At 54.4% G+C, this 27,193-nt stretch overlaps 1 protein-coding gene across 1 annotated transcript; it reads left to right on the top strand.

Annotated features, from left to right (window-relative positions):
- Positions 1-1,066: 1,066 nt before the first annotated feature.
- On the top strand, positions 1,067-26,227 carry LOC122160481 (cullin-9-like). Its single transcript, XM_042819002.1, has 41 exons — positions 1,067-1,239; positions 2,343-2,954; positions 4,476-4,630; positions 4,869-5,372; positions 8,837-8,975; positions 10,610-10,800; positions 10,971-11,310; positions 11,451-11,631; positions 11,770-11,977; positions 12,058-12,236; positions 12,314-12,531; positions 12,611-12,845; positions 12,925-13,030; positions 13,110-13,337; positions 13,419-13,509; positions 13,589-13,760; positions 13,880-13,985; positions 14,108-14,203; positions 14,283-14,458; positions 14,703-14,836; positions 14,905-15,063; positions 15,144-15,253; positions 15,330-15,512; positions 15,699-15,847; positions 15,990-16,212; positions 16,295-16,460; positions 16,548-16,693; positions 16,813-16,930; positions 17,341-17,543; positions 17,625-17,884; positions 17,956-18,319; positions 18,622-18,762; positions 20,053-20,217; positions 20,307-20,470; positions 20,880-20,973; positions 21,519-21,593; positions 22,078-22,188; positions 23,491-23,608; positions 23,964-24,097; positions 24,302-24,393; positions 25,346-26,227. Exons 2-41 carry the CDS (start codon positions 2,357-2,359, stop codon positions 25,548-25,550), a joined length of 7,437 nt encoding a protein of 2,478 aa, XP_042674936.1. The 5' UTR covers positions 1,067-1,239; positions 2,343-2,356; the 3' UTR covers positions 25,551-26,227.
- The last annotated feature ends 966 nt before the right edge of the window (positions 26,228-27,193 follow it).

Below are 27,193 nucleotides of genomic sequence, written 5' to 3'. Positions count from 1 at the left end.
AACTGGGAGAATTACAGGCCAAGAAGATTGATATTGACCACAAGGCGATGGAGCAACTTGCCCTGGAAACTATGTGGTGGACAAGAAGGTGACTGGGAGCTGTCAGCATGGATTCAAAAAGAGGAAGTAATGACCAACTTGAAACACTTCTGTGGTAAAGTGATTAGCTTGGTAGGTGAGGACAGAGCAGTATATTGACCACCTGGACTTCAGTAAGGCTTTTGACCCTATCTTCCACAAGATCCTTTTAGAGAAGCTGTTGATATATGGGCTGGATAGGCGGACAGCGAAGCGAACTGAAAGCCCAGAGGGCAGTGATCAGTGGCAAAAATCTAATTGGAGGCCAGCAACGGTGAACACAGGGGATGAGACCGGTTCTGGTCAGTACCTTCTGGTCAGTACTAACGGTGTGGGTGATGGGGCAGCGTGCCAACACTGGCAGGAGTGGCGTTGCGCTGCCGAACGGGGGAACTCGAGTAGTCTGTAGAAATGAAGTTCAACAAGTGCAAACTCCTGCTTCTGGGGAGGAGCAACGTGCCGGCACACACTGCGGTCTGGCTGAGAAAGACCGGGGGGTCCCGGTGGGATCCAAGCTGACCGGGAGCCAGCACCATGCTCCGGCTGCGAGGAAGGCTAACGCTCCGCCGGCCTTTCCAGGCATAGCATTGGCAGCAGGCGGAGAAAGGGGAGCCCGCCCCTCCCTCGCCAGGCCTCTGCTGCACGGACTCTACGCCGCCACCCCCAGCGCCGCTCCCGCACAGGCCCGCCAGGCGCAGGCTCGGGCGCGGCTGCAGGCAGCGCCGTCCCCACCCCGCCCGGCGGCAGCGCGCAGGCGCCTCGCGTGGCCGGACGCGGAAACGGGCGCGGCGGCGGCTGTGTGCCGGCCCCGTGCTGTCGGCCGGACGCGGGGCCGAGCCCGGAGCTGGAGCGGCGGGCGGGGGCGAGCGGGGAGGCCCGGAGGCGGAGCTAGGCCGCGGGGTGAGCGGAGCGGCCTGGAGGCGTCGCGGCTGCTCCGTGGAGGGCAGGGGCGAGCGAGGGAAGCGTGTGCGGCGCGGTGCCGTGAACCTGCGGGCAGGGAGTGCCTGCGTGCGCCGTGCGGGAGAAGAGCCGTTCGGCTCGTGGGGAGGCTGCCGTGCTGCACGCGGGAGGGCAACTCGGCCCTTTGTTACCGGGAGACCGCAAGGACAGCAGCTGGGCGCCGCTGGATTGCTGAGACCTGCCGGGAAAGCACAACTGAAGGTATAGGCGTGTATATATTTAATGTATTTATTTTCAAGGATGACGTGTGTGACCATCAGCTGTACAGGGTGCTGCTTCACCGCTCTCATGCCTGGACATGTCAGTGATCCAAGAGAGCCCATCTCTGCACTCCCAGCACAAGCTGCCTGGGCTCTGTGAGAACCCTCTGTTCTTATCAGGCTGATCCAGCTTTCTCTGCGGTGATGAAGTCGGTCCTTTGCTTGGCTAACTGATTGCTGGCACTCGGTCTTAAATAGAAAATTGCTTCATGCTCTTCTTTGCCTGGATGATAGTGAGGTGTTGTGACTTACGTAGCTCAGAGATGTGTAGAACAATCAGGCAGCATGGCTGGTTTATCTGCCTAGCAACTGAATGTTTTAAAGGCAAATTTATACCCGAGAAGAGGAAATAGTGACCGGGGAGGAGTAGCTTTTAGATAGTGATGAGCATGAGCTGAGAAACAGCTGGTTATTTTCCTCAAGGACTGGTGACTCCTGTTGGTTCCAGTGCCACAGTGGGAGGCAGCGTCTGCCTGAAGCCTTGAGTCTGCATGACCTTGCAATCTGCGCTCAGACTCAGACACAGAATAACAAGTGCAAAAGCAGAAGTGCAGAAGCAGCGACTTCTGCAGGGTCGGGTTGTGGTCAGGGGTGAAAACAGGGCCCAGCTCTCCAGTTTTTATTTTCAGCCATGGAGTCGTAAAATGGCTTGGGTTGGAAGGGATCTTAAAGATCATCTTGTTCCAACGACCTGTCACGGGCAGGGCTGCCACCCCCTAGATCAGACATTAGATCGTGTTCTGTCTTACGAGAGGGCCTGAACAAGAATGTTTTCCCTTGGGGATTTTGTGAGGAGAGCTGCTTTCTGCGTGTACCAGTAATTCTGGGGACAGGGCTAGTACAAGAAACAGGCTCATCGTCTTGAAGTGAGATCGTGAACTTCTGCAAGATGGGGTTTCCTTCAGAGCTTTATTCTTGTTTCAGAATCTCAAAATTTAAAACTTGCACCTTGGCGGCTTCGACTGGTGAGGAACCGAGGTGCCGGCTCACGGCTTCCCTACACGTAGCTCAGAGATGCTAACCTGCTCCCTTCTGTTCCCGCAGCGCTGTCCGGCAGCATGGTGAACGAGAGGCCCGAGGGCGGGCTGCTGGTGCAGCTGGGCCCCCAGCTGCAGGCCTACCCGCAGGAGCTGCTGCGGCAGCGGCGCGGCCCCGACGGCGCCCCGGAGTACCTGGTGCGGTGGCGCGTGGTCGGCGCGGAGGAGCGGGCGGCGGGCGGCGGCGGCGGCGGCTCCACCTCCACCGCAGGGCTCCGCTCGGAGAGCGTGGCCATGTGGCTGTCGGCGGAGGAGGTCCGCGCCGGCTGCCCGGCGCTGCTGGGCGAGGGGCAGCGGGCGGGGCCGCGGGCGGAGGAGGAGAGGGCGCCCGGCCCGCCGCCCGCGGCGCCGGACGAGGCGTCGCTGCTGGAGATGAAGGCCGACGTCGGGAGCCTGGTGCGGCGAGCCGGCCGGCAGCTGGCCGGCGGCGGGGCCCCCGCGTCCTCCGTCCTCCACACCGTCCGCGTGCTGAGCGCGTACGCCGGCATCGGCGCGCTGGCGGGCGCCTTCGAGGAGACGGGAGCCCTCGAGCTGCTGACGGAGATGCTGTGCCACGAGGAGAAGGCGATCTGCCGCGGCGCCGGCGAGATGCTGAGGGCTCTGGCTTCGCACGACGCAGGTGGGGCTGCCGCCGAGGGCGCCGCTCCTTCGGTAGGGCGGGGGCTCGGGGAGCGGGGCCTTGCGGGGTCGTTGGCTCTGCCATCGTCGGCGTGGAGCCTCTCCTGGGGCCGCACTGAGCGGAGGCTGATCCTGCCTGAGGCTCTCATCAGAGAGGAGCTGCTGTGGTTTGGAGGTGCCTGATGTGTTGGGTGCAGCCGATGGGGTTGCTGTGGGCCAGCAGAAGTGGTGGAGTGTCCATCTGGCATGTGGTGTCCCACAAGAGTTGTCTGGCTTGTCCTGTCCTGGTGCTGAGTTCACACTACTGTGGGAACCCTGGGGGGCAGATTGGGGTTAAAATGTGACCCTTATTGTTTCCTGGACATCTGCTTTGGAGTCAGTAGTTTGGGATTGCTGGTTTGGGAGAATCCAATCAGCCCTTGGGATGCAGAAATGTGTTATTTGGCAGAGCAAAATGTCATCAGTTTAATTCAAAGGATAGACTGCATATCATAGAACCATAGAATCAAAAAGTGGAAAAGGCTACTAAATGATCATCCAGTCCAGTTGCCAACCCATCCCTACCATGCCCGCTGACCGTGTCCCTCAGTAACACATCTTCCTGTTTCTTGAACACCTCCAGGGATGGTGACAGCACCACCCTCTTGGACAGGCTATGCCACTGTCTCACTGTTCTTTCAGAGAATAAATGTTCCCTAGCAGCCAACCCGAACCTCCCCTGGCACAATGTGAGGCCATCCCCTCTTGTCCTATGGCCATTCCCTGGGGGCAGAGGCCGACCCCGCCTCACACAGCCTCCTTTCGGGTTGCTGCAGAGAGCCATAAGGTCTCCCTTGAGCCTTCTCTTCTCCAGACTGAACAGCCCCAGTTCCCTCAGTCGCTCCCTGTCACATTTGTGCTCCAGACCCCTCACAGCCCCGCTGCCCTTCTCTGGACACGCTGCAGCCCTCGGTGTCTTTCCTGCAGTGAGGGCCCAGCACTGAGCGCATCGCTCGAGGTGTGGCCTCACCAGTGTCAGTGTGGAGGGATGCTCACCTCCTGCTCCTGCTGGCCACACTGCTGCTGACACACGCCGGGGTGCCGTTGGCCTTCTTGGCCACCTGGGCACACTGCTGGCTCACGTTCAGCCGGCTGTCAGCTAACGGCCCCGCAGCCTTTACCTCCGCACAGCTTGCCAGCCACTGCCCCAAGGCTAAAGCACCTGGGACTTGTGTGACCAAAGTAGAGCACCTGGCACTTGGTCTTGTTGAAGCTCATACAGTTGGCCTCTGCGATTTGATCTGGTCTATCCAGATGCAGGTTCCCACTGCCCTCAGGCAGATCAACACTTTCTCACAACTTACTGTCATACTCAAACTTACTAAGGGTGTGTTCAATCCCCTTGTCCAGATAGTAAATAAAAATACTAAACAGGGCACTGAGCAGCAAAACAGTTTCTTGCCTTCCAAAGTCTGTCTGATGCAAAGAGGATGATGTAAGAGTGCTCTTTAGTGAGCTTGAATGTTTTCTGTTGTTGTTACAGGGAGTCGGACCTATATCCTTCTGTCTCTGAGTCAGCAGGATGGCATCGAGCAGCACATGGACTTTGATGGCCGTTACACCTTGCTGGAGCTGTTTGCTGAGATGATGTCCTCTGAAGAGCACTGCGTGTCCTTTGAGGGCATTCATCTTCCTCAGGTAGTGACAGTGGGCAGCAGGCCAGGACTTGGCATTGTAAGGGCTGGCGCAGGGTCTGGGCCTGGCTCGAGGCTGAGGTGCAGTGAGGAAGCAGGAGGAGAGCCTGTCTGTGGGCAGGGTGGGCTGAGGGGAGCTGTGTTGCTGCCCGCTGGTGCACAGGCATTGCAGAGCTGTGAATGAGCTGGTGAGGGAGTGAGGTGCTTGGCCAGCTGCGGTCTGACAGCCCTGCCTGTTGCAGATCCCCGGGAAGCAGCTGTTCGCCCTGGTGAAGCGCTACCTGTGTGTCACTTCTCTCCTGGACAAGCTCAACAGCGGCGAGGAGCAGAGCGAGGAGCGGCAGAAGAGCAGCCGTGTGAAGCAGGAGTTTGAGTTCAGCATGGCTATGGCAAACCTCATCTTGGAGCTGGTGCACGTGATGGGCTGGGACCACAGCCACAAGCCGGAGTCACCATCCCAGCAGGAGACGAAGCCTCGCACCTCCCGCTCCATCTTCCAGCCTAAAACCCCAGCCTGCATTGCTAACCCAGTGCCTGTGCACTCTTCTAACCGTGGTTGCCAGAAAAAGCAAAATTGTGCCTTTCTGACCCCATCAGACTTTGCTGACCGGAGTGACTATGTGGAGTATTTGAAGGCACACCTTGTGTGCGGCATGCGAGTGCGCATGCTGGAGGACTGTGATGATGTTAGAGCTGGGGATGAGGGCAAGTTTCTTCAGGGCAGTTATAAGATGCACACAGCACAGGTAGGTCGCTAGTGGAAGAAGTCTGGCTGGGATGGCAGAGGGGAAGAGGGGACTAATGGGTGACTGGTGATTTCTTAATGGTATCTTCATATGTTTGAGGCTGGACTGTAGGTGTACTGTGATTTGGGCTAAATCTGTCCTGTCAAAGAAGTCACCTTTCAGAGCTGAAAGTGACAGTTCTGAAATAAGCTTTCCTGTTGAGCATGATCTGTCCTGCTAAGAGTTCTCAGCTTCTGTAGAGGTGGCTGTATCCTGGGACAGTTGTTTTTCCTGCTTACATCTAGGGGGTAGTTTGGGAACAGGTTAGCTGCACACAGCAAGAGCTACTTGAACACCTTGTGCCTTTAGAAATGCCCTTTGGGTGAGTGGACCTTAAGAACTTGTTACAAAAAAAGAAAGCTGTGAGTGTTGCACTATTGCAGTAGAATTGATGAGTTTGTATCAGAGGTGAGGGAAAAGGCCTCAATACTGTAGGAAGAGCAGAGGGCCTATCTGTAGGCATTCAGCTCTAGCCATCCCCAGAACATCCTGCAAATGTCGTGTGGGTAAGTCTATGCTGGAACAGCTGGGCCTAGAGTCAGGCCTGGGGCTGGAAGAGCATTTGAGTGGGCACTGGGAGTTGTTTGCTCCAGCTTGGACTTCTTTCTTGAGACTTCTGTCCTGGAGCCTTAAGTTCAGTGAGGGCTGTTGTGACAATGGGGCGGGGAGCTGATGGGCTTTGTGCACCACTCCAGTCTATGTGTGGTTATTTCTGCTCATTGTCTACCATTCTGGTGCTTTGGCCAAGTCTTTGAGCCTGCCCAACCCTGCAGCTAGAGTTGCAATCACTTCTTACAAGTCAAGCTTTAGCTGACTGTCATCCACAGGTAGAGGGCTGTATCTGCTTCTGTCTTCTATTCAGTCCAGCACTGTGTGAATCATAGGATCACAGAATATCCCAAGTTGGAAGGACCCATAAGGATCATCGTGTCTGATTCCTGGCTCCAAATGCATAGTTTGGTTGTGGAGATAGTTTGAAGCCGGTCTAATTGGTCATGGCTGTACCTCTTCAGCCTGTGCTTAGAGGCTTCCTTACTTCCAGCTGATTTCTGCAGATAGCAGGTGGTCTGCAAAGGGGCCACTCTGCACATAACTGATACTCAAAAATCAGTCAAAAAACCTCACTGATATTTGTAGAAATGCATGACTTCCTAGTGCTCGTTCCAAATCTCTCTTGCTGTAACCAAAGCTTGCTCCTAATCCTTCCAGAGAAAAGGCAGAGAATTTGAAATTACCTTCTGCACATTTGAAGACCATCACTTTTTGTTACACACAAACTCCTTTGTGGCAATTAACTTACTCTGATTACTCCAAGCTCATCAGCTGCCTCTTGGTTTTGGAGCACTTCTTGCAGCTGCAGCTCAACCAGCCAGCTTAAACTGCTCAGAAGTGTGCTGGTGGGATGCTGGCAGCCTCATCTGCTGGTGTAGTGGTGGATATTACAAGCACGTGTACTGGGAGAGCATAACTGCTAGGGCAGTTTGTGCTGTGCCAGTTCAGCTTGCCCATCTTTCTGCTGTTTTCCAGTTCTGTTTTTTCCCCTTCATACTCCCAAGATCCAGGCTTCAGATTTCTTGCCCAGATCCTCTACTTAATCCCTTTCTTCTCTGGTTTAAAAATTTCCCATCTGGTGCTCTGTGCTTTTCTGAAGTTTACAATAGAAATTGAGCTTTTAATCTATAAAATCAGTTACTTCACTAAAGAAAATGAATGTGTGTCAATCTGCCGAGCTGAAACTTGACACAGGTTTACATGTTACTTCAAATTTGTTATTTATCTTCAACGCCTTTAGTTATTCTTTCCACTAAAATATGCTTTAAAATTCTATGTACTGCTGAAGTCAGAGCACTGGAGCTGTTCTGATGATTTTTATTTTTTTAAACCATTTCTTCCCTCAAATCGTGTGTTCAAGAAACAATTTCTTGTGCTCAAGAAACCTTGAGGTGTTGTACTGAGGGATGTGATTTAGTGGGAAATACTAGTGGTAGGGGGAGGGTTGGGCTGGATGATCTTGGAGGTCTTCTCCAACGATTCAGTAAGCATTGTCTTAGACAACGAACCTGTCTTTAGGTTCATTGATCACCTGAGAACATCTCTGAATAACAGCAATCCTTCCGGATTCCCAGCTGTGCCTTCTGGCAGATTACTTGGCATCTTGTTTCTCTTTCAGTTGCAGATTTGTGTCCCTCTTCCCCCCTGTTGATTTGCTTTCTCTTTCACATATATTTCAGCAAAACACATCCTTAGTTTTGGACCATGCAGAGATGATTTTTTCATTGTGAGTCTCCTCTATGCATCTTGTTTTATTTTAAAGGGGATGGTTAACTTTTGCTCCGTAATGCCTTTAACTGAGCCATCCTAAGGAGACACCCAAAGGAAATATCTTTCAGAGAGATCTGTATTCACTTATTTATGTTGAGCTGAGGTGACTTCCAGTGCACTTAGTCCATCTGGCCCATGAGTTCCTCCTTTTGTTTATTTTTCTGTCTGATAAAGTGGAATGAACCTCCAATTGCTTATTTTGAGTTGGTTTGTTTGTTTTTGCAATTGCTTTATATTCAGTTAAGGCCTTTGCGTTACTGGCAAAACTAGACCTGAAAGGCAACCAACAGTCAGTGAAGATGTTTTCTGGTGTTTACATTTTCATGTCCATGATTTCTGCCCCTGTAAGTGTTGCTTGCCCACCAGTCTCTAGGAAGTTGAACATCTTGCAGTGGTGCAGCCTTTGGGGATGTCCATCTTTACCCTGCTCTGCATGCTCATACCTATGTGTGTGTCTGCAGCAGAGTTAAGTGAGAAGTTTTTGATTCAAACTCTCTGAGGATTTTTCTTTCCATGGGGAGATATCAGGGATCAGGCATCTCAAAATCATCTTTGTAATGTCATTTCTAAATTGCTGTCTTGGACCTTTGCCATCATTCTCTTACTGAAGGGAAACTTGATTGATATCTCTATTCCTCTTAGAAACTTCTTGTCTTGTGTCTCATACTTGCTTTGTATTGCCAGCTTACCTGTCTTGTCAGCCTTCTGTGTGCCAAATGCAAACTTATATGTGTTTTTCTTTGGGGCCACCCTTTCATGAGTCTCTCATGAGTCTCTCCTCTCCTTTGCTTTGGTTTCTGTTGCTTTCTTTACCTTTCCACGTTCTGGATGCAGTGTTGTGTAGTTTTGCCATCATTTCTTGTCCCTCAGTCCTTTATATGACTCCTTATATGAGCCCTTTGAGATTATGTTTGATGTATTGCCTGTTTGGGTCAGGGATTCTTGAAGGCTAAGTGGTGCAGTGTGTATTATGGCTTAACTCAGTTTCCTTCCATCTGGGGCTTTCTTGAAGTCTCTCAGCGTCTGAACTTTTTGACTTCCCAGCAGCAGAACGAACATGAATGAGTGAGCAAATCTGACTGCCTGATCTGTTTCACCCCTAGGTTTTGTGGCAGTCAACAGGTCAGACCTACTGGATGCATTGGCACATGTTGGAGATCATTGGCTTTGGAGAGGAGTGGGATGATCCTGGTGGTCAGGAGAAAGAGTGTAATCTCAGAGAGAGCTTTAATCTGGACAAAGGTAAGGTTTTGCACTGCTTGTGTGTCTGTATCATCTCTTTTTGATTCTGCTATGGCATGTTTTTCAGTGGTGAGCTTTATATGGCTAGGTGTGTTTTTCTTTAGTAGGCTGAATTTAGCAGGCTTTAATAGCTTGATTGTGCAGACTCTTTAAGTAGTCACATGTGGCTGCTTGTAGTATTTTTGAATCCTAGACTTCTGTCATGAAATGATAAAGAATGCAAAATTTGATTTAAACTCTCTCAAAAATACGTGTTAGAATTAGCTAAACAAACTGCCAAAATAAGAGTGTGGACTCTCAGAGGTGAGTCTGCCTTAGAGACTCATATCCACTTAACTAAGAGATACAGAATTGTAAAAGCATTAACACGCCAACTTCATGTTTAACTTCGTGCCACTCAGTTTGGTGAAAGATGAGTGTGAAATGCACTTATTTCTAAAGACATCTGCAGAATCTCCTGGGATTGGGATCCTTTGATGTAGTCCTCACTCTGGGTGAGGATAGAAGGGAGGAGCTTCAAGTACCCCCTCTTTGCTCAGCATCTGATGTGACTCTGGCTAGGGTACTTGATGAAGTAACTCCTTCATCAAGCCCTTGATCGTTCGGTCAGGATTTAACTGCTGCAAGAGGTGATACACATGAGAGCAGCAGCTAGTGATCCACTTCTAAAACATTCTTAGTGCCAGTAGCAAAAGATGGCTACTTTATTCACTTCTGACTCTTGTAAATAAAGATTAGCTAGCTGCATGTCAGTTTGAACTGGCTGAATTAAAATGAAATTGGTTAAATTTTTTTTCTCCATAACTCAAGTTTTGGTAGAAGTATGTGCTCTATTTCCATGTAAAGCTGTGTGCACTCATCATATCCCATACAGAAATTGAGGTGAAAAAGTAAGTGCATTCTGCTTTGGGTCTTGACATGTGATTAATCTGCTTTTGCTGGCTAACTCTTGGCAGTCAGCCATGCATATAGTTGCTTATAGCTTCTTGGCTTGTTAGACCCTCTTCTATTGAGTCTTGAAGAAGTGAGTGTCTCCTAACTTGCTTTTGCAGAGAGCTGCAAATGGTTGCTTAGCAGTTATTAAGTATTGGTTCAGTTTTTCTAAATGATCCAGTGAAAATCTAGGCGAATAACAAATGTTATCTCCCTCTCTTGATTTTGAATGAGTTAGTGAAAAGGAGCTTGATAGATACGCAGTCTCCCTTTGCTTTTGCCCACAAGTACTTCCCCTGTTTGCCAGCAAGAAGCATTGGCAAAAGAGAAACTCCAGGCAGAATTCTCTTCTTACTTACTGACCATTCAGCAGCTTGGGCCAGCTCTCCTATCTGCAGACTGAGCCATGTCCTGGCAAAGGCCCTGTGGGAGCAGTCTGGCAGAACAGTAAGCCATGTGGTCCATGGGCTTCTGCTCTGCAGCCCCAAGAGGCTTCAGAGAAGACTGCAGTCCCCACCTGCCCCACTCCAGGGCTCTGCTTCCAGCTCTGCTCCCTGCCTCTTGCTGCCCTCTTATCACCTCCCTGTCCCTCACTGGGACGGATCGGGGAGGTCCTCACTGTGGGAGTGAGGGCTGTGCAGCAAAGGATGGCTCTGCGGAGGGAAGCTGACGGTGCCTTTCCTCTCTCTGCTGTCCTGCAGCTGCACAGCCGCTTTTCTCCAAGCCCCCGGGGGGGCTGTACTCGCTGCCTTACCTGGGGGAGCGGCCGAGCAGAGCCGCAGCGACCCTGAGCCGCGCTGAGTGGTGGGAGCTGCTCTTCTTTGTGAAGAAGCTGGAAGCGCAGGAGCAGGAGGAGATCGTCCGACTCATCCAGCGGGAGCGCGCTGAGCAGGTGTGGGCCGGAGCGGCTCGGGGAAGGCCGAGGGAGCGGGCGCGCGGTGCTGGGGAAGGGTCTGGGGCTCTGTGTCGGTGCAGCGCCTCTGTCTGGTTGGACCCGGGCCGTCCCAGGGGCGCGGGGTCCGTCGCGTGTCCGTGCGGGTTGACGTATCTCCGTCCACGCAGCCGTCGGAGCCGGCCGAGGACGCCCTGCTGCAGCTGCCGGTCCCTGCGGAGCTGGCCCAGAAGGTGCTGCAGGACCTGGAGAAGCGGCTTCGGGGCAGCGCTCAGAGTGAGCTGCGCGGCTCCCGTGTGTACGCCGAGCACGTGGGGAGTGCGGCCGAGCAGCGCGGCGGGGGCGGTGCCACGGCGTGCTCAGAAGGCGATGAGCCCGGAGCTGTGCCGGCCGAGGTGGCCAAGGAAGAGCTTTCTGCAGCCGCGGCCCTCAGGTCGGATTCCCAGCTGTTCCGTGAGCTCCTGGAGAGGGAAGGGCTGCGCTTCTCGCGGGCGGCGGAGCGGAGCGAAGGTGAGGGCCCGACCGAGGGAGGCTGCGGGCGCGGGAGACGGCCCGGGGGAGGAGGCCGGCGGGTGCCGGGGCTGCGGGCCCATCTCTGGGAGCTGCCTCGGGTGCTGCTGGCGATGTCGCGGCCTCCCTCCCTCCTGCAGCGTGGGGCGGCAGCGAGGGCGGCTGCCTGGCCGAGGTGCGGCGCGTGGCGGACGCGATCCTGCGTGGTGACTGCGAGGCGGAGCTGCACGCGGCCGGGCTGCGGCACGTGGTGAAGGTGCTGGAGGAGGACCGGGAGCAGGAGCGGCACTGCAGCGAGGCCCAGGGCGGGCCGGGGACCAGGTGCGGGGCTGAGAGGGGCGGCTCTCGCGTCTCTGTGCCCCAGGTGGGCTCGCGTGGGGCGATCCGAGCGCGGTGGGGTGGCGTGGGCAGGAGAAGGCGGCTCTGGGGGTCCCTGCTGAGGTGCCTTTGGCCGCGCAGGGAGAAGCTGGTGAAGGCGGTGGTGGAGCTGCTGGGCGCTGAGGAGGCCGAGTCGTGCCTGGCGGCGCTGGTGCTGCGGCTGGTGGCGCTGCTGATGGAGAGGTGTGAGTGGTGCGTGCCCTTCGCCACAGAGGGAGGTGTGCGGGCGGTGCTGGCCTGCATGCGGCAGCACGCGGCCTCGGCCCTGGTGCAGCAGGCCGGCCTGGCGGTGAGTGCGTGCGGGAGCTCAGGGGTTGGCGGGGCCCGCTTTGGTGCCCGCCGCCTGCTGAGCCGCTGCGGGCCATGCAGGCCCTGAAGGTGCTGGTGGGAGCCGGAGGTGCCGGCGGGAAGCCGTCGATGCTGAGCCACGCCGACGCGCAGATGATGCGGGAGATCTTTGCCAGCATCGGCTCTGCCTGCGGCGAGGGCTCACCCAGCCTGCTGGCTGCCATCCCCGCTGCCATCCGTGCCATGCAGGGCGTGCCAGGGTAGGGACGGGGCTGGGCGAGTCCTGGGGAGCTGCGCAGCTGGGGAGGAAGGCGCCCACACGGCCGCATCCCCGCAGGGGCTCCTCGGGCGTGCAGAACGGGCTGCTGGTGGTGAGGATGCTGGTGGATGGGCACCGAGGCCTGGCGGAACAGCTGGTGGGCTGTGACCTCCCCGTGGTGCTGCAGAGCTGCTGGCGGGCCGGGCGGGACGCCGGCTGCCCTAACGCCATGCTGGCCCTGGGCGTCATCAACCGCCTGGTGGAGCACCAGCTGTCCTGCAGCCCCGAGATGCCAGGTACTGCGCGGGTGGCCCTCCGTGCCACGGCCCCGCAGGCGGGGGCTGAGGATCCCGTCGTGTTCTGCCTGTCCCACAGGCACCGAGGCCCTGCTGCTGGGAGCGAAGGAGACACAGGTGCCCGCAGGCGGCCTGTGGGACGGCGCGCTGCCCGAGGACGTGGTGGTGGCCCTGGAACGGCAGCTCTGTGGCGTGGCCACCATGCCTGCGGGTGAGGCATCCCGGCAGCTGCAGGAGCGCCAGTGCTTCCATCCGCTGCTGCGCAGCCTCGAGCTGCCGGGGGTGGAGAAGGCCATGGGGCTGCGGATCCTCAGGTGGGGCTCGGTCAGAGTGTGGGAGCCCAGGGCAGGGCCGCCTCGTGCCCCAGCCTGAGCGTCGCCGTGTGTCATGCAGAATCCTGAGCGTGTTCCTGGACGGTTACCGGGAGGACGCGCTGCCCTGGCATGAGTGCGTGGAGCCGTGCCTGTCCTTCCTGAGCGCCCACAGCAGCGACCGTGAGGTGAGAGGGCCGCGGTGCTCCCGGGGGCAGGGAGGGCTGTGCTGCGTGCCGCCGGCTCAACACCGCCGTGTTCCCACAGGTGGTGCAGGAGGCGGTGGGCTTCCTGCACCGCCTGGCTACCACCAGCAAAGACTGCGCTGTGGGGATGTGCCGTGCAGGTGCCCGTGAGGCTGTGGCCAAAGCCCTGGACAAGCACGGCCCGGCCCTGCCGCTGGCACCGGCCCTGCTAGAGCTGGTGAGCGACTGCGAGAGGCACGCCGCGCTCTACAAGAAGCTGACGGGCAGCATCTTGGCCGGCTGCATCCAGGTGGGCTGGGTATCCAAGCTACCCGGCTTGGGGTGAAGGATGCGGCCCCCACTGACGGCATGGCCCCGTCCCCATCCCCAGGTGGTGCTGGGGCAGATTGAGGAGCACCGCCGCATCCAGCGGCCCATCAGTGTCCCCTTCTTTGACATCTTTCTGCGCAACCTGTGCCGAGGTGAGCGCGAGTGGGAGCCGGGCCCCGTGCCGGTGTGTGTCGCAGCAACAGCTGGAGGCTGCGTGTGCTCTCCCTGCAGGCTCCAGCGTGGAGGTGAAGGAGGACAAGTGCTGGGAGAAGGTGCAGGTCTCCTCCAACCCGCACCGCGCCAGCAAGCTGACGGACAGGAACCCCAAGACCTACTGGGAGTCGAACGGCAGCACCGGCTCCCACTACATCACCATCCACATGCAGTGCGGGGTGGTGGTCAGGTAGGGCTGTGCGGGGAGATGGCTGCGGGGCTCCACGCGTGCTGTCCCTGAGGCCCCCCGCTCGGGCTGCTGGACGTGGGTGGGGGCTGCGGGGCAGCTCTGTGTTTGCCTCGCCGCAGGGAGATGAGCATGCTGGTGGCCAGCGAGGACTCGAGCTACATGCCGGCCCGCGTGGTGGTGCTGGGAGGGGACAGCCCCGCTGATGTCCGTACGGAGCTGAACGCAGTGAGTTGCACCGGTGCTGCTGGGCCGTGAGGTGATCCCGGCCGTGGCTGCACAAGGGCTGACCGGGAGTGCGAGGGTGGCTGCTCTCACTGCCCGCGCTGAGAGCTGCCGTGTGCCCGCAGGTGACCGTCCTGCCCTCGGCCAGCAGGGTGGTGCTGCTGGAGAACATGACGCGTTTCTGGCCCGTCATCCAGATCCGGGTGAAGCGGTGCCAGCAGGTGGGAGCTGCGGCCAGCCTGGGGCATGGCAGTGGGTGTCAGGGGTGCACCGGGAGCTCAGGGTTGTGCTTTTCCATAGGGTGGCATCGACACGCGTGTGCGTGGCATCGAGGTGCTGGGGCCCAAGCCCACCTTGTGGCCCATCTTCAAGGAGCAGCTGTGCCGGCGCACGTTCCTCTTCTGCAGTGCTCGGGCGCACGCGTGGTGCCAGGAGATCCACCAGGATCGGGGACAGCTGCTGCAGCTCTTTGGCAAGTGAGTGGTGCGTGGGCTGTGCTGTCTGTCCCTGGGGTCCCGAGGCGGCAGGGGTGGTGCAGGCAGCCCGAGGGGGCACGTGGGGCTGAGTCCTGCCCTGGGAGGAGTGGGGCTGCGGCAGTCTCCCGCCTGCTGAGGGGCGGGGCTGGGAGCGATCCCCGTCGCCCCCTGGCCTGGCGAGGCGGTTCCGTGTGCGGTCGGTGGGCGTTTGGTGCCGTCCCGTGCTGCCCCCTGTCCGTTTCAGGCTGAACCGGGCATTACAGCACGAGCGAGACTTCGCCGACCGCTTCCTTCCCGATAACGAGGCGGCCCGAGCCCTGGGCAGGGCGTGCTGGGAGGCCCTGGTGACCCCCGTGGTGCAGAGCATCACCAGCCCAGGTACCGCCGTCCTCCCGGACCCTCCCCGCAGTGCCCGAGGCTCCCCCTGAGTCTCTGCGTCCCGGCAGACTCGAGCGGCATCAGCATCCTGGCCTGGCTGCTGGGCGAGTACCTGGGGAGCGCAGAGCAGTCCCGTGGTGGTGCTTTCGGTTCCTGTGTGCGGCGCCTGACCCAGCTCCTGGTGCACGTGGACCCGGGCGCAGAGCCGGCGGAGGCGGCAGCGGCCGGTGAGCGCAGGGCCGCCTTCGTGCGGGGCCGGGCAAGGGGCGGCGGCGTGCGGGGCTGAGCCTCGGCCGTGCCTTGGCAGGCGGGAAGGAGGGCAGGAACAAGGAGGCGCCAGCCCGGGTGGCTGTGGCAGAGAAGTCTGGCTGCCTGCGGGACGCGGTGCGGTGCTGGCATGGCGTGGTGCAGCGGCAGGTAGGGCGCGGGGCTGTGGGTGCCGGCTGGGCCCGTGTCGGTCCCGCTGCAGCTCACCCCTCGGCCGTGCCCGCAGGTGCAGCAGTTCCTGGAGATGTCGGGGCAGGCACCGGACGTCGTGGAGCGGTACTGCGCGCTGTACCGGCGCCTGCGCGGTGCCACGGAGGAGCTCTTCGGGCAGCGGGCCGCCTTCGTGGCAGCCCTGGGCCAGGGCGTTGCCGGGGCTCTGCAGCGACTCTCCTTCCTGACCGCCCTGCACGTGAGTCCAGGGCCCAGCGTGGCCCTTGCCGGCGCCTGTGCCCAGCTGCAGGCACGCAGCCCGGGTGTGCTCGCTGCCTGGGCCGGGTCACCGTGTCCCCTTCCGAGTGCCCTGGGGCTCCCTGTGGTCCCTGGGTCCCTGCTGCAGCCGCCCCGTGCCCACGTGTCCATTCCCGTTCCTGCACAGGTGAGCGAGCGGTTCGCCCGCTACCTGGACAGGAAGGTGCAGGAGCTGCACGGGGCCACGGGCAGCACGGGGCAGCTGCAGCAGATCCTGGAGCCCTTTGTTATCTTTGGTGGCCTGGAGTTCGCCCACACCTTCGAGCACTTCTACCAGTGAGTGCACTGCCCCTGCTGTGCCCTGGGGAGGGGAGGGCAGTGGGGCCCCAGGGCTCCATGGCCCTGCAGGGGCCTGTCCCGGCTGTGGTGGGGCCAGCAGCTGCATGGCTGAGGCAGCCTTTACCCATGGCTGTGGCAGGCTGTACCTGGGGGACCGGCTGCTGGCGCAGGGGCCCTCCTGGCTGGAAGGGGCCGTGGTGGAGCAGATGGGGCCGTGCTTCCCCCGCCGCTTCCCCCAGGAGATGCTGAGCAACCTGGCAGAGTCGGAGGAGTTGCGGCGGCTCTTCCGCCTCTTCCGGCTGCAGGAGCGAGACCGGCGGCGGCTGGAGTGTGGCCTGGGTGCAGAGAGCCCCGAGGCTGAGGTGAGGGGCAGAGGGCTGGGGCCAGGGGCTGCCCTGTTCTGGCGGGGTCCCAGGCCCGTCCTGAGCCACCCTCCGTCCCCAGGCTCCAGGGGAGGCCTCCACAGCAGATACGCCGGAGGTGGAGGTGCTGGTGCTGTCCCCACGCTGCTGGCCCGTGTCCCCGCTGTGCTTCATGGAGGAGCCCCGGAGGTTCTTCCCGGCGGCGCTGAGCTCCCCGCTGGATGAGTTCACGGCCTTCTGGCAGCACAGTGAGTGCAGTGGATGTGGGGTCGGGGCTCTCAGCCAGCAGTGCGGGGGCACCGGGAGCGCCTGCGAGGCTGACGCTGCCCTGGCAGGCCAGAGCCAGCTGGGCTGGGGGTGTGTGAGGCCCCGGTGGCTGCAGTGGACGTGGCTGGGCCACGCTGAGCTGTGCTTTGGAGACTGCGTCCTCCACGTGTCCACGCTGCAGATGTACATCCTGCTGCGCTTCAACAGCACTGAGGTAGGAGCTGGGGCCGTGGGGCTGGAGGGACGTGGCTGGTGCTGCCTTCTGGGAGGGCTTTCAGCAGTGTTTGTGGCAGGGATGTTCCTGCCTGGCCATTGCTCTCCGTTCCTCTGCAGGAGGTGGCAGTGGAGGCTCTGCTGCAGGCGACGGGGCTCCCTGCCGAGCTGGTGCACCAGGCCCTGGTCCCGCTGACCCACGGTGATGGCATCCTGGTGCAGAGCTGCACGCAGGGGGGTGAGTGTGGGGCTGGGTATCCCTGGGGCAGTGCTGGCCTGGCTCCTTGTGGTGCTAGGTGGGGAAGTGGGAGTTTGAGATGTAAGTAATGGGGCTGGGTGCATGTGGCTGCTGACACCTGGATCTGGGTGTGAGGTTAGGGTAGGAAGCAGGAGCCGAGACTGACTGTGGGGTTTGGAAATGGCGTGCGGGGGCCCAATCTCTGTGGTTGGCTGGGTGTGAGGTCTCTGCATGGTGTTGAGTATTGTGTGAACATGATGGGCTTGAGGCTGTGTGGGGGGGACTGGGATCAGGGTGGGAGCTACAGAGGCAGCAGCGGGAGGCCCCAGGTTGGTCCAGCAGCCACACAGGCCTCCTGGGGCTCCTTCAGGGACCAGCTCGGGGCCTGGCTGACCGTGGGCCGGGTGCAGCTCCAGGTGCCCTGCGGCTGAACCGGGCGGCCCTGGCCCATGCCTCTGGCCGCCAGCTGAGGCTGCTGCCCCGGCAGAGGTACCTGCGGGCAGAGAGGGCTGAGAGCAGTGCCTTGGAGAGGAAAAGGAATGTCCTCTGCTGCCTCATCACCCGCATCCTCAAGGCGGAAAAGCAGCTGCACATCGATAACCTGGTGTTTAAGGTACAGAGGCTGAAGGTTTAAGGGGCAGAGAGGGGCTGCCGGGTGATGAGTGAAGAGTGATGCGTTCTTGTGCTGCTGCAGGTGATCGATGCCTGTGAGAAGGGTGAGCTGGGGCCAGGCCTGCAGTTCCTGAGCTTCTGCTGTCACAGTGTGGACGTGCTGTCCTGTGTCCTGCACCTGCTGAACCAGGGCTACCTCCGGCGCCAGGACGAGAGGCCTCATGTCCTGGAGTACGTCTCTGCTGAACGCACATCACCTCTTGGAGGCCAGGCACAGATGGTTTTCCACAGAAGACTGCCGGACTCTTGTTTGGATGAGAACAACACAGACTGTCTGAATTGGTAGGGATGCATGTCACCTGGGGATTGTTCATCTCCATGTTGTACAAATGTGACACATTGTTCCATTTTAGGTTGAATCCCAGCATAGAAAGATCAGAAGAGTTTTTGCTGGCAATGCTGCAAGTGCCAATGGGGCACACACTTAGTCTGGAGGAAGCAAAGCTGCTCATGAACCAGACAGTACAACAGGTCCAGGATACCCTGAGCATCCCAGAGGATGTTGCTCAACACCTCCTAATGCACTGCAGGTGGAATGTGGATTTTCTGATCCAATGTTATGTAGAGGACCGTGAATCTCTGCTCATCTCCTCGGGGCTCCAGGTGGAAAATGCCCAGCATCCTCCAAGCCCAGGAACCCACTGCCCAGTCTGTGTGAACCAGCTGTGTCCCACTGAGAAGCCACCCACCCTCTGCTGCATGCATTACTGCTGCAAGGTGAATATCAGAGTCTTTAGCTCCTGTAATTTGGCAGGGATTGCTGCTGTCTAGTTGAAGCAGCTGTTCTTTCTCTGAAGGTATCGAGTGATTTTCACAGAGCTCATACTTGTTAGCTTCCTTGTTTGTTGTGATCCTTCAGCTTAGAATTAATCTGTTCCCATTCGCCTGCTTTTGCGTATTTAATGATGGTTCCATGTGCCCTCTGCTGGGTGGAGGGGCTCCTGGGCTGGGATTTGTCCTTCACATGACCCAAGTGTTGTAGCTCCTGTCTAGCTCTGATCTCTCCTGTATTTTCACAGCCTTGCTGGAATGAGTATCTCACAACTCGCATTGAACAGAACATGGTCCTCAGTTGCACCTGTCCCATCTCTGAGTGCTGTGCACAGCCAACCACAGCATTCATCTGTTCCATTGTTTCCTCCAAGGAGGTTATAGCCAAGGTGAGGTGTACGAGAGGTGGTTACTGGGTATCCCAGCTATGTTCCATTTTGGTCACTGCAAAGCAGATAATCTTGCTGCTACTTTTCTCCATCACATATTTAAGACTGGTCTACGCAGTCATCAAAAGCAGCGGGAGCTGCTTGTTCTGATGTGGGGGTTACTTTTTTTCCCTTCTTTCAGTTTTTAGTTACTGCTTAGAGCTGAATCCCTTCCCCACCTAGTGGCAGAGTTGTGGCTGTTGCATGACTGCCTTTAGTATCCTGTGTGAACAGTTAGATGGAGAAATGAACAGTAGTCACAAAGACTGCTCTCATCATATCACTTCAGCTCTGCAAACTGGCAACCAAAACGGGCAAGGGCATATAAAACCATTTTATTCAATGTATCCTTTATATCTTTTGTTTAAGAAGTATTTGGCAGTTTACTGCATGCATCTGGGCACGGAATTCCTACTGGTTTTTCAAATCTCATGGTCCCACTTGTCTCAGAGCAGGATTTTGTATCCTTTAGCTATGGTTATTTTACTGTTTTTACTGCCAGTTTTAAGAAGTTGCTCAGCTGCTCTCACTGAAATGTTGTCTGTCTCCTTTTCTGCTTAGCAATGGGATGGCTGGAGCTTTAGTGCCTTAACACAGAGCCACATAGAATAATTTAGGTTGCAATGATATCGTCCAACTCTGTGCTCAAAATAGCCAGCTTCTTGAGTGAAGATCTAACAGTTTTAACACTGATGTTAAAACATATTGCTCCAGGTTCAGCCCTTTGCATCTTCCATTTAGATAGCTCTAGGCAGTGATAAGAGGCCTCTGTGTGCTGCCTTCTCTCCAGGCTGAGCAAACCCAGCTCTCTCAGTGTCCTCTCATACATCTCATACTCTAGTCTCTGACTGTTTTGGTGGCCTGTGGACTGCACCTCTATTCTGTTAATGTCTGTTTTGTACTCGGAAGCCCAAACAGTTGCTAGTTGTCCACTTGTGACAGCAGTACCAATAGCTGTGAGAAATCTCCTCTCTTGCCTGCTCCCTGCACTCTTGCTGATACAAGAGTTTTTATCCCCAGAGGTGCCTTCCAGTTCTTAGCTGTTCTACATTTCTATAAAATAATCTCCTGATATGAGATGAGGCGTGGGGTAAAGACACAAAAGGTACAAAATACCAAACTAGTTCAGTGCTGTTCTGTTGCAAGCAGTTGTTGATGTGGGTGTAGAGCCCAGAGGTTCTAGACCCCAGGTGTAAAGCCTAGATATCCAGATTCTCTGCCTTATGTCTCTTCTCTGGCTTCTCCTTACAGTATGAAAAAGCCCTTCTCAGGTGCTATGTGGAATGTTGTTCCAACCTGACATGGTGCACCAACCCTCAGGGCTGTGATCAGATCCTTCTTAAAGACGGACTTGGTTATGAAGCAGCCTGTTCCAAGTGCTCCTGGATATCTTGTTTCAACTGCAACTTCCCAGAGGTGAGGCTGAACTGAATTGCAGGCTTTGCTGCCTTGGGTTTGGTGCTTACCTTTCTGTTTTTGTGTGGTTGACTGTCTCTCCCTTTCAGGCCCATTATCCTGCTAGCTGCAGCCACATGTCTCAGTGGGTGGATGACGATGGCTACTATGAGGGAATGACAAGTGAAGCCCAAAGCAAGCATCTGGCTAAACTCATTTCAAAGCACTGTCCAAACTGCCAAGCTCAGATAGAGAAAAATGAGGGGTGTCTGCAGTGAGTATCCATTCTTGTTTGGTACTTCGTACAGGAAGGTGCAAAGACACAGTTAGCTCCACTGTGCTGTGTTACAGAAGGAAGAGATGAGGTTTCATGTAGATCTCACTCTAAATTGCAGAGTGCTTAGTTTTCCCTTCTCAATAAGGTGGTACTCTGAGATTGTGCTGCCTCTTTTCCTTGTTTGCTACTGGAGACACAATAGTTGGTTTTTTTTCTTTTTTAAAAAGCATCATTTACTTCCAGCAAAACTTCAAAAAATACCTGCATGGAAATACATAGTAATGAGAGAATGAGAGTGACTGGGCTGCATGCTTCAGCCCTGTGGCATAGGGGAGCACTGGGAGTAACTGTTTTCAAGCAGCTTTTAGGACTGAATGATTCCCACTGTTCTTGTCCATCCATGCAGTATGACGTGTGCCAAGTGTAATCATGGCTTCTGCTGGCGTTGCCTCAAGCCCTGGAGGCCAACTCATAAAGATTATTACAACTGCTCTGTTATGGTAAGTAATTTGCTCTGTCCCAGTGGTTTGTGCTTGTGTTCAGATACACCTGGCCTCTCAGGCAGAGGCTGAAGATATAAAGGGAGGTGGGAGGCAAATGGATGAGACCAGGCTCTTCTCGGTGGTGTGTAGTGATAGGACAAGGAGCAGTGGCCTAATACTTGACATAGGAAGTTCTGTACTAAATGTGGTAGAACTTCTATATGGTAAGGGTGAAGGAGCACTGGAGCAGGCTGCCCAGAGAGGTGGTAGACTCTCTGTCAGTGGAGATATTCAAGACCCATCTAGATGCCTACCTGTGTGACCTGTTGGAGGGAGCTGCTTTAGCAGGGAGTTGGCCTCCAGGATCTCTTGAGTTCCCTTCCAGCCCCTGCGATTCTGTGATTTTGTGATCTCTACTTCTGCCCTTTTCCTGTGGGCTCAACATCAAGCACTTGCCACTGATACTGACAATATTGTCAAAGCCTGTATCTGTGGTAGCCATTTCCAGGCAGTACTGGCACCTGTGGGAAGTTGTTACAGGTTACTTCTACCTGTCTTTTCAGGTGAGTAAAGCAGCTTGGCAGGAGAAGCGTTTTCAGGATTACAATGAGAGATGCACCTTTCACCATCGTGCCAGGGTAAGGCCTCCTTTTTTTATTTCCAGAAGCTTTGTTGCCCCAGCCCTGGTGTCAGTTTCAGTTGTGTCTCAATGCATTTCACCTGAAGCTTAGAAACAGGCTTCAGGTCCTGGTGAGGATGGCTGGTTCTGGCACCCTTGGTCTGGCATAAGGGATAGTTCTTGGTCTGCTTTCTTCTGTCAAGTCTGTGGAAATGCAACACCTAACTTGTGGTGTTTCACCTGCTCAGACTGATGCAGTAGTTGAAAGCAGTGGCAAAGAGGACTGAAGGCTGAACTCTGCCTAGAGCTGAGTTGCTGTGAAAGATTAAAGCTGTAGCTCAGTAGAGATGCTGTAGTTGGATGCAGATGGGTTGCTCTCCTGCTGCTTGTATTTTCTGTTTTGGTGCTTTAGAGTGTGCAGCAATTATCTGTGTGAAAGGTGGTTTTTTTTTTGATCTTGTGGAGCTTGAAACTGACTTTTTTCTCTCCTGTGGTTATTGCAGGAATTTGCTGTGAGTCTGAGGAACAGGGTTTCTTCTATGAATGAGGTACCGAAAATTAGGACTTTGACCTTTGTTCTCCATGCCTGCAAAGTGCTGGAACAGGCACGGAAGGTAAGACTGGATAACAAGATTTAGGCTTTATTTTTTTTTTAAGTGTGTTATGCTTTTCTTAAAGTAACAAGATGCCATTAGGAAGACCTTGCTGTAATCTAACAAGGGGAGGCAGAAATACCTCAAGGGGAGCAGTAGCATCAGAAAAGAAGAAAGGCCTTTCTCAGAAAGGCTCACCTTTCTGAGCTGGGCTCCCTCTGCAGTGCTTCTCATGGCTGGATCATAAGAAACAGCTGAAGTTTACACCTTGGAATCAGCACAGGTGTTAGAGTTAGTCTAGAGTTAGTCTTAGAGTTGATTTGGTCCACTCTGGTTTGAAATGCCCTATTGGTGGGCACTTACCTTTGGAGAACTCTCCGGATACTGATACATTTAGGAAGTCTCTCTTGATGGTCATGATTTTTCTTTCTTCACTGCATGATGAGCTGTAGGTATTTTAGGTGTGCTCACTTAGCAAGGCATGCCCTGCTGGCTGTATTATGAAGGATTTGTAGTGCAGCCCCTGGATCTGTGCAGCAAATCTGTAGTAGGATAGACCTGCAATGTTTTCTTTCCCCTGAAACCTGGAGAGAATGTGGGAATTGCCTTTACCATGCATACCTTCTTTGTACGGACAGATCTGATTTTGATAAACACTTGGAACAAGAGAATCTGCCCTGTTTTGTCTTCTCAGTATGGCAATCCCCGTGTTTGCTAGGGTACACATCATTGTTTCCTGCTGCTGCTGGCTTTTCTGGCCTTCTTTCTTTAAATAGAAACAGTGGTCTTGTTCTTGCTGGGTACCTGGATGGCTTTTAGCAGTCGATCATCCTTAGCAGAAGCTTGTCAGTTCTTGAGATTATTTCATCCTGGGCTCTTGGGGCTGAGTAGTGCCATATTTGCTTTCCCTTGGCTTCAGTTCTGCATGTTCAGTGCCATGTGAGTTCAACCCAGGTGCCCAGCAGTGGGTAGGTTCTGTGCACTGATTGTTTTGATGTGTTCCCTGTTGGTCATCGCACTTGTTAGGCGTTTGCAGTCTGTGTTCTTGTAATGTTTTGTGAGTTGGTAACAATTTGGTATTTCTGACTTAAATTCAAAATAATGACACTTTCATTTTCAGTTTAAATTTTATGAGTAGGTCTTGGTGGCCTGACTCTGCTGTCACTTGGCATCATGGTTTACTGGGCTGTTACCACAGACAGAAATGTGCCAGACTTCTCTCAGCCATTGATACTGAGGACTGGAAGAATTTGGTGCTGTTCTCCTTCTTTCCTTCCCCACGCTGAAGCAGAATGCTTAACAGCATGGTCTGTACTGCTCCAGGTGCTGGCCTACTCCTGTGTGTACAGCTATTATAACCAGGACACGGAAAGCGTCGATATTGTGGAACAGCAGACTGAGAGCCTGGAGCTTCACACAAATGCTCTGCAGATCCTTCTAGGTAAGTCCCACAGTCTCTCCAAGGTACTGACTAGCAGTTCCAGATATGTGGTTCAAAGGGTGATAGCTCTGTGGTGCATAGCTGTAGGGCAATAGTATACACACCAGCACCTGGCAGGTATCTGGTCACATTTCCCAGCATGTTTCTGACTTCTCGCTGTCATTTGGGGGAAGTAATTTGGCTGATAGCACAGTTTGATGCAGTAATAAGCAATATGCTTCCTTCTGAAGGAGGAATGTATTTGCACAAGGAATCTAAGTAGCTGTGACTGGCTTGATCATGAGCTCAGAGACTTGTTTTCTGCTTTAGAACATGGGGAGCAGTGTGATTTTTTTTTTTTTATCTCGAATTGTAGAGGTGACCCTGCTGCGGTTCCAGGACCTGGCTGCTTCTCTTCGGCTTCTGAAAGCAGAGCATTTCAGTATTGGTTTGGAGTTGGTGCATCGGATCAAGGAGCGTCTCTTTGCAATTCTCTGGCACTCCACACAGGTGAAGTGTCTGGGATCAACAGGTGGCTTGTCCTGCTCTGATCTGGTTTGATTTTGGCCAGCCTAGAGAAGGGCTTGATTAGCTGAGGGTACAGACTGCGAGGTGCTGTGAGTATGTGTGGGTGTTGGGAAGGGGTTTGCAGTACAAAGTACACCTCACATTACATATTGTCTCTCTCTTCTGGCTGTTTTTCCATGCTGGCAGGATTTCCGTATTGGGCTTGAGGCTTTGGCAGATCCTGCTCAGACTAAGGTGAAACTCTCAAATGTGCCTTCTTCGTCCCCTGCCTCTTTAGGGTGAGTTTTCTTCACAGGGTAACAAGGAAAGGTGGTGAGTGCAGAAGCACACACAAGTAGTTTTCTCCTGTGCTCACTGAAATGCAAAATAGTTAATAAAATATATTGATTTCTTGTGTCCTGAATTGTGGTTTGAAATGAGAAGGTAAGTAACAGTTGTGTAGTGGAGGTTTCACTGGGTTCTCTTGGGCTATAGTCAAGAGAGCTCCATTGTTGGCAGACCCAATTATGGATGTTGCTCTACCTGGACTCTCCTGGGCTCTTCCATAGAGTCAGCTGCTCTTTCTTCAGAGGTGTGTTAGAGATCTGAGAGGTAACTGAATGAGAGCAACAAGAAGAACACACTTGGAGAGAAATAGAAGGGCCTAGCACTTGCTTTAGAAAGGGACTGGAAAAGACACAGCTGTAAAATAGTGTGTTGAGAGGTGAAATTAATGGTTTCTTGTGACCCTCATCCGGAGTACTGAGCTGGAAGTTGTTAAATGTGATTGAAAGGTGAGGAGTTTAAAGCAGAGTCCCCTTCTGTATGATACACTGCTTAAACCAAAGGGCACAACTGGTAGATGCAGTCCCACTGTGACCAAACCCTTGGACAGCTGCTGTGTTTCTGGGAGCTAAATGGGGTGTGCTGAGGATTGCAAGAAGAAATGACAGGTAGGCCAGGAGAGACTCAGTTTTAGGCAGGGTTTCTTATTTCTTCCAAGGAGGCTGAGACTCCAGAGCTGCTGACTGCAGTATGTTGGCCTGTCCAGAGGTGGCTTACTGGCACATCCCTGTGCTGCATGTGTGGATAAAGCCATTTAATCACCACTTTATAGGTGTATTTGCGTAGCTGCTGAATTCCTAAGACATAGGAATCTTTGGCAGAGGTTGCAGAGGTGATGGAGGTAGGAAGGACAAGGGCAGTGGGGCTGGGTCACAGTTGCTGCTCTGATATTCTTCTCTTCACCAGGCCCAAAAGTGCTATCTTATGCGAGTCCCCCAACACAGATGAAGATGGCAGTGAGGTTGAAGATGAGGAGTATGAACCACACTGGCAGGAAGACTATGATGATGATGATGACGACGACCTAGATGAAGACAACTTTCTGTTTTACGATGAGTCAGATAACCTTGATTGTGACTCCTACTTTGATGATGATGATGCCTATGACTAGAGGCGGACTGCTGTCATCCAAACTTCCAGCCTCGGTCTCTGCCTCCAGGCTGCAGTGACAGGTTTATCTTTGTGTCTTTCCTCAAAGACAGTGAGGAGCTCCCAGGCAGAATTAAGAGACATATTTGTTGGGAGCTGCTTCCTCCTTAACTCCCCTTTAATGTGCACAATTGTTGCTCTGGACAGATGGGCTGTGTTACTGTGGTCACACTTCCCAGAAAAACATTTCTTGTTTCTATTTCCACCCTATTTACACTCATGTAGTTGAGTTAGAAAGTCACAGCTTGGTTCCAAATTGAGGACTGTGTGGCACCTGTTAAAGAGTTCAGTCCTTTGCAGTGATCTCCTCAAGTGCTGTGGCAGATGTCCTCGCATGACACTGTATAATCTAGCCAGTGTACAGAAATATTGTGAAGCAATGTGTTAACACTCAAGCCAAAGCCTGGAGCTGATGGGGTTCCCTCCAGAGCCACAGACGGACATGGCTCAGTGCATTCCTCCATCTGAGGGAAACACTGTTTTTACTGTTTGTTCTTGGAGCTGTCTTCTCTGCTATGAGGCAGGATGGGCTGTTACAGTATAGGCACAGGTTTGCAGGGCTGCATTTAGGTGTATAAATGCATGCATGTACATACATCTATAAATGCAATGCACATCTATAAAAAATACATACATGCACAGGGGTTTGGAATGTATGTTATCTTTTCAGAAAAATAACAACAAACAACAACCCTGAAGAACAAGGGTTGAAAAAAATCTCTTTATAAAAGTTTTTCTTCCTAACGCTAGCCTCCTTGTGGTCAATAGGGGACATGACATGGGTGCAGAGGGAGAGAGGAAAAGATCTAGATGAGCTCAGTCCAGGAGTTGTGAAATTGATGAGGGTTTGGGATCCTTGCCCATTCAGACAGAAGGATGGCAAAGAGGACAGAGTGCGGGGGGGAGGGAAACAAGAAGTTCTCCTTGAAGTGTATTGCTGATAGAAAGAAGAACCTTCAATATAAACCCTCATCTTAAGCTGAAGCTCTAAACCACAACCCAAGGCCAGACAGCGTCCTCCAAGCACGCAGATGAAGGCAATCCCTTTAATCTCACAACACCCCCAGAGCCCTGCTAGAGCTAGGGTTGTGCAGACAGGCAGGTGGAACAGAGATTCACTCTCTCCTTGCTCATTATCCAGCTTCCTCTTTGTCCTCTAGTTTTGTCTCCTGTAAAGCCTCTGCCTGTCCTCCTGGTGTCTCCCCAGCACACATCTCCAGGCCAGAGCTGGCTGCTAGCCTCCATCATGTTCTGAGCCACGCTCTGGCACTTGGAGCAGAGCCATGCTTTAGCAGGCTGTGAAGGAAGAATCCCCTGGGGCCTGAGGTCCTTATTGCTGTCCCTCACTGGAACACCTTCCCTACATGGCATGCCTTACCTTTTATTTTTTTTCGCTCACGGAAGCTGGAAAGAACTACAAATAGTTACAGAATAGGTGGTGCAGAGGCAATCTCTTTTCTCTAAGCCTAATAATCCTCACTTTTCTGACTTCATATGCTACCTGACGGTGCCGTCGCTGTGAAGTTCCAGATGGCCATCCTGGTTATGGCTGGGGTAATTTTCTTTCTAATGGTGCTGTGCTTTGGATTTAGGATAAGAATAATG

This window comes from Centrocercus urophasianus, unplaced genomic scaffold, assembly GCF_019232065.1.
Source record: "Centrocercus urophasianus isolate 14NV4802_14NV808 unplaced genomic scaffold, USGS_Curo_1.0 seq_10, whole genome shotgun sequence".
Taxonomy (NCBI): Eukaryota; Metazoa; Chordata; class Aves; order Galliformes; family Phasianidae; genus Centrocercus; species Centrocercus urophasianus.
Note: the sequence above shows the minus strand (reverse complement) of the source record. Positions and strands in the feature narration are given on the sequence as shown.

Bases quoted from the DNA above. Each gene is read 5' to 3' on its own strand.
- LOC122160481 (XM_042819002.1), top strand. From the start codon at position 2,357: ATGGTGAACGAGAGGCCCGAGGGCGGGCTGCTGGTGCAGCTGGGCCCC. The intron at 11,978-12,057 runs GTGAGTGCGTGC...CGGGCCATGCAG, and splicing joins TGCAGCAGGCCGGCCTGGCG to GCCCTGAAGGTGCTGGTGGG. The intron at 16,213-16,294 runs GTGAGGGGCAGA...CTCCGTCCCCAG, and splicing joins CAGAGAGCCCCGAGGCTGAG to GCTCCAGGGGAGGCCTCCAC.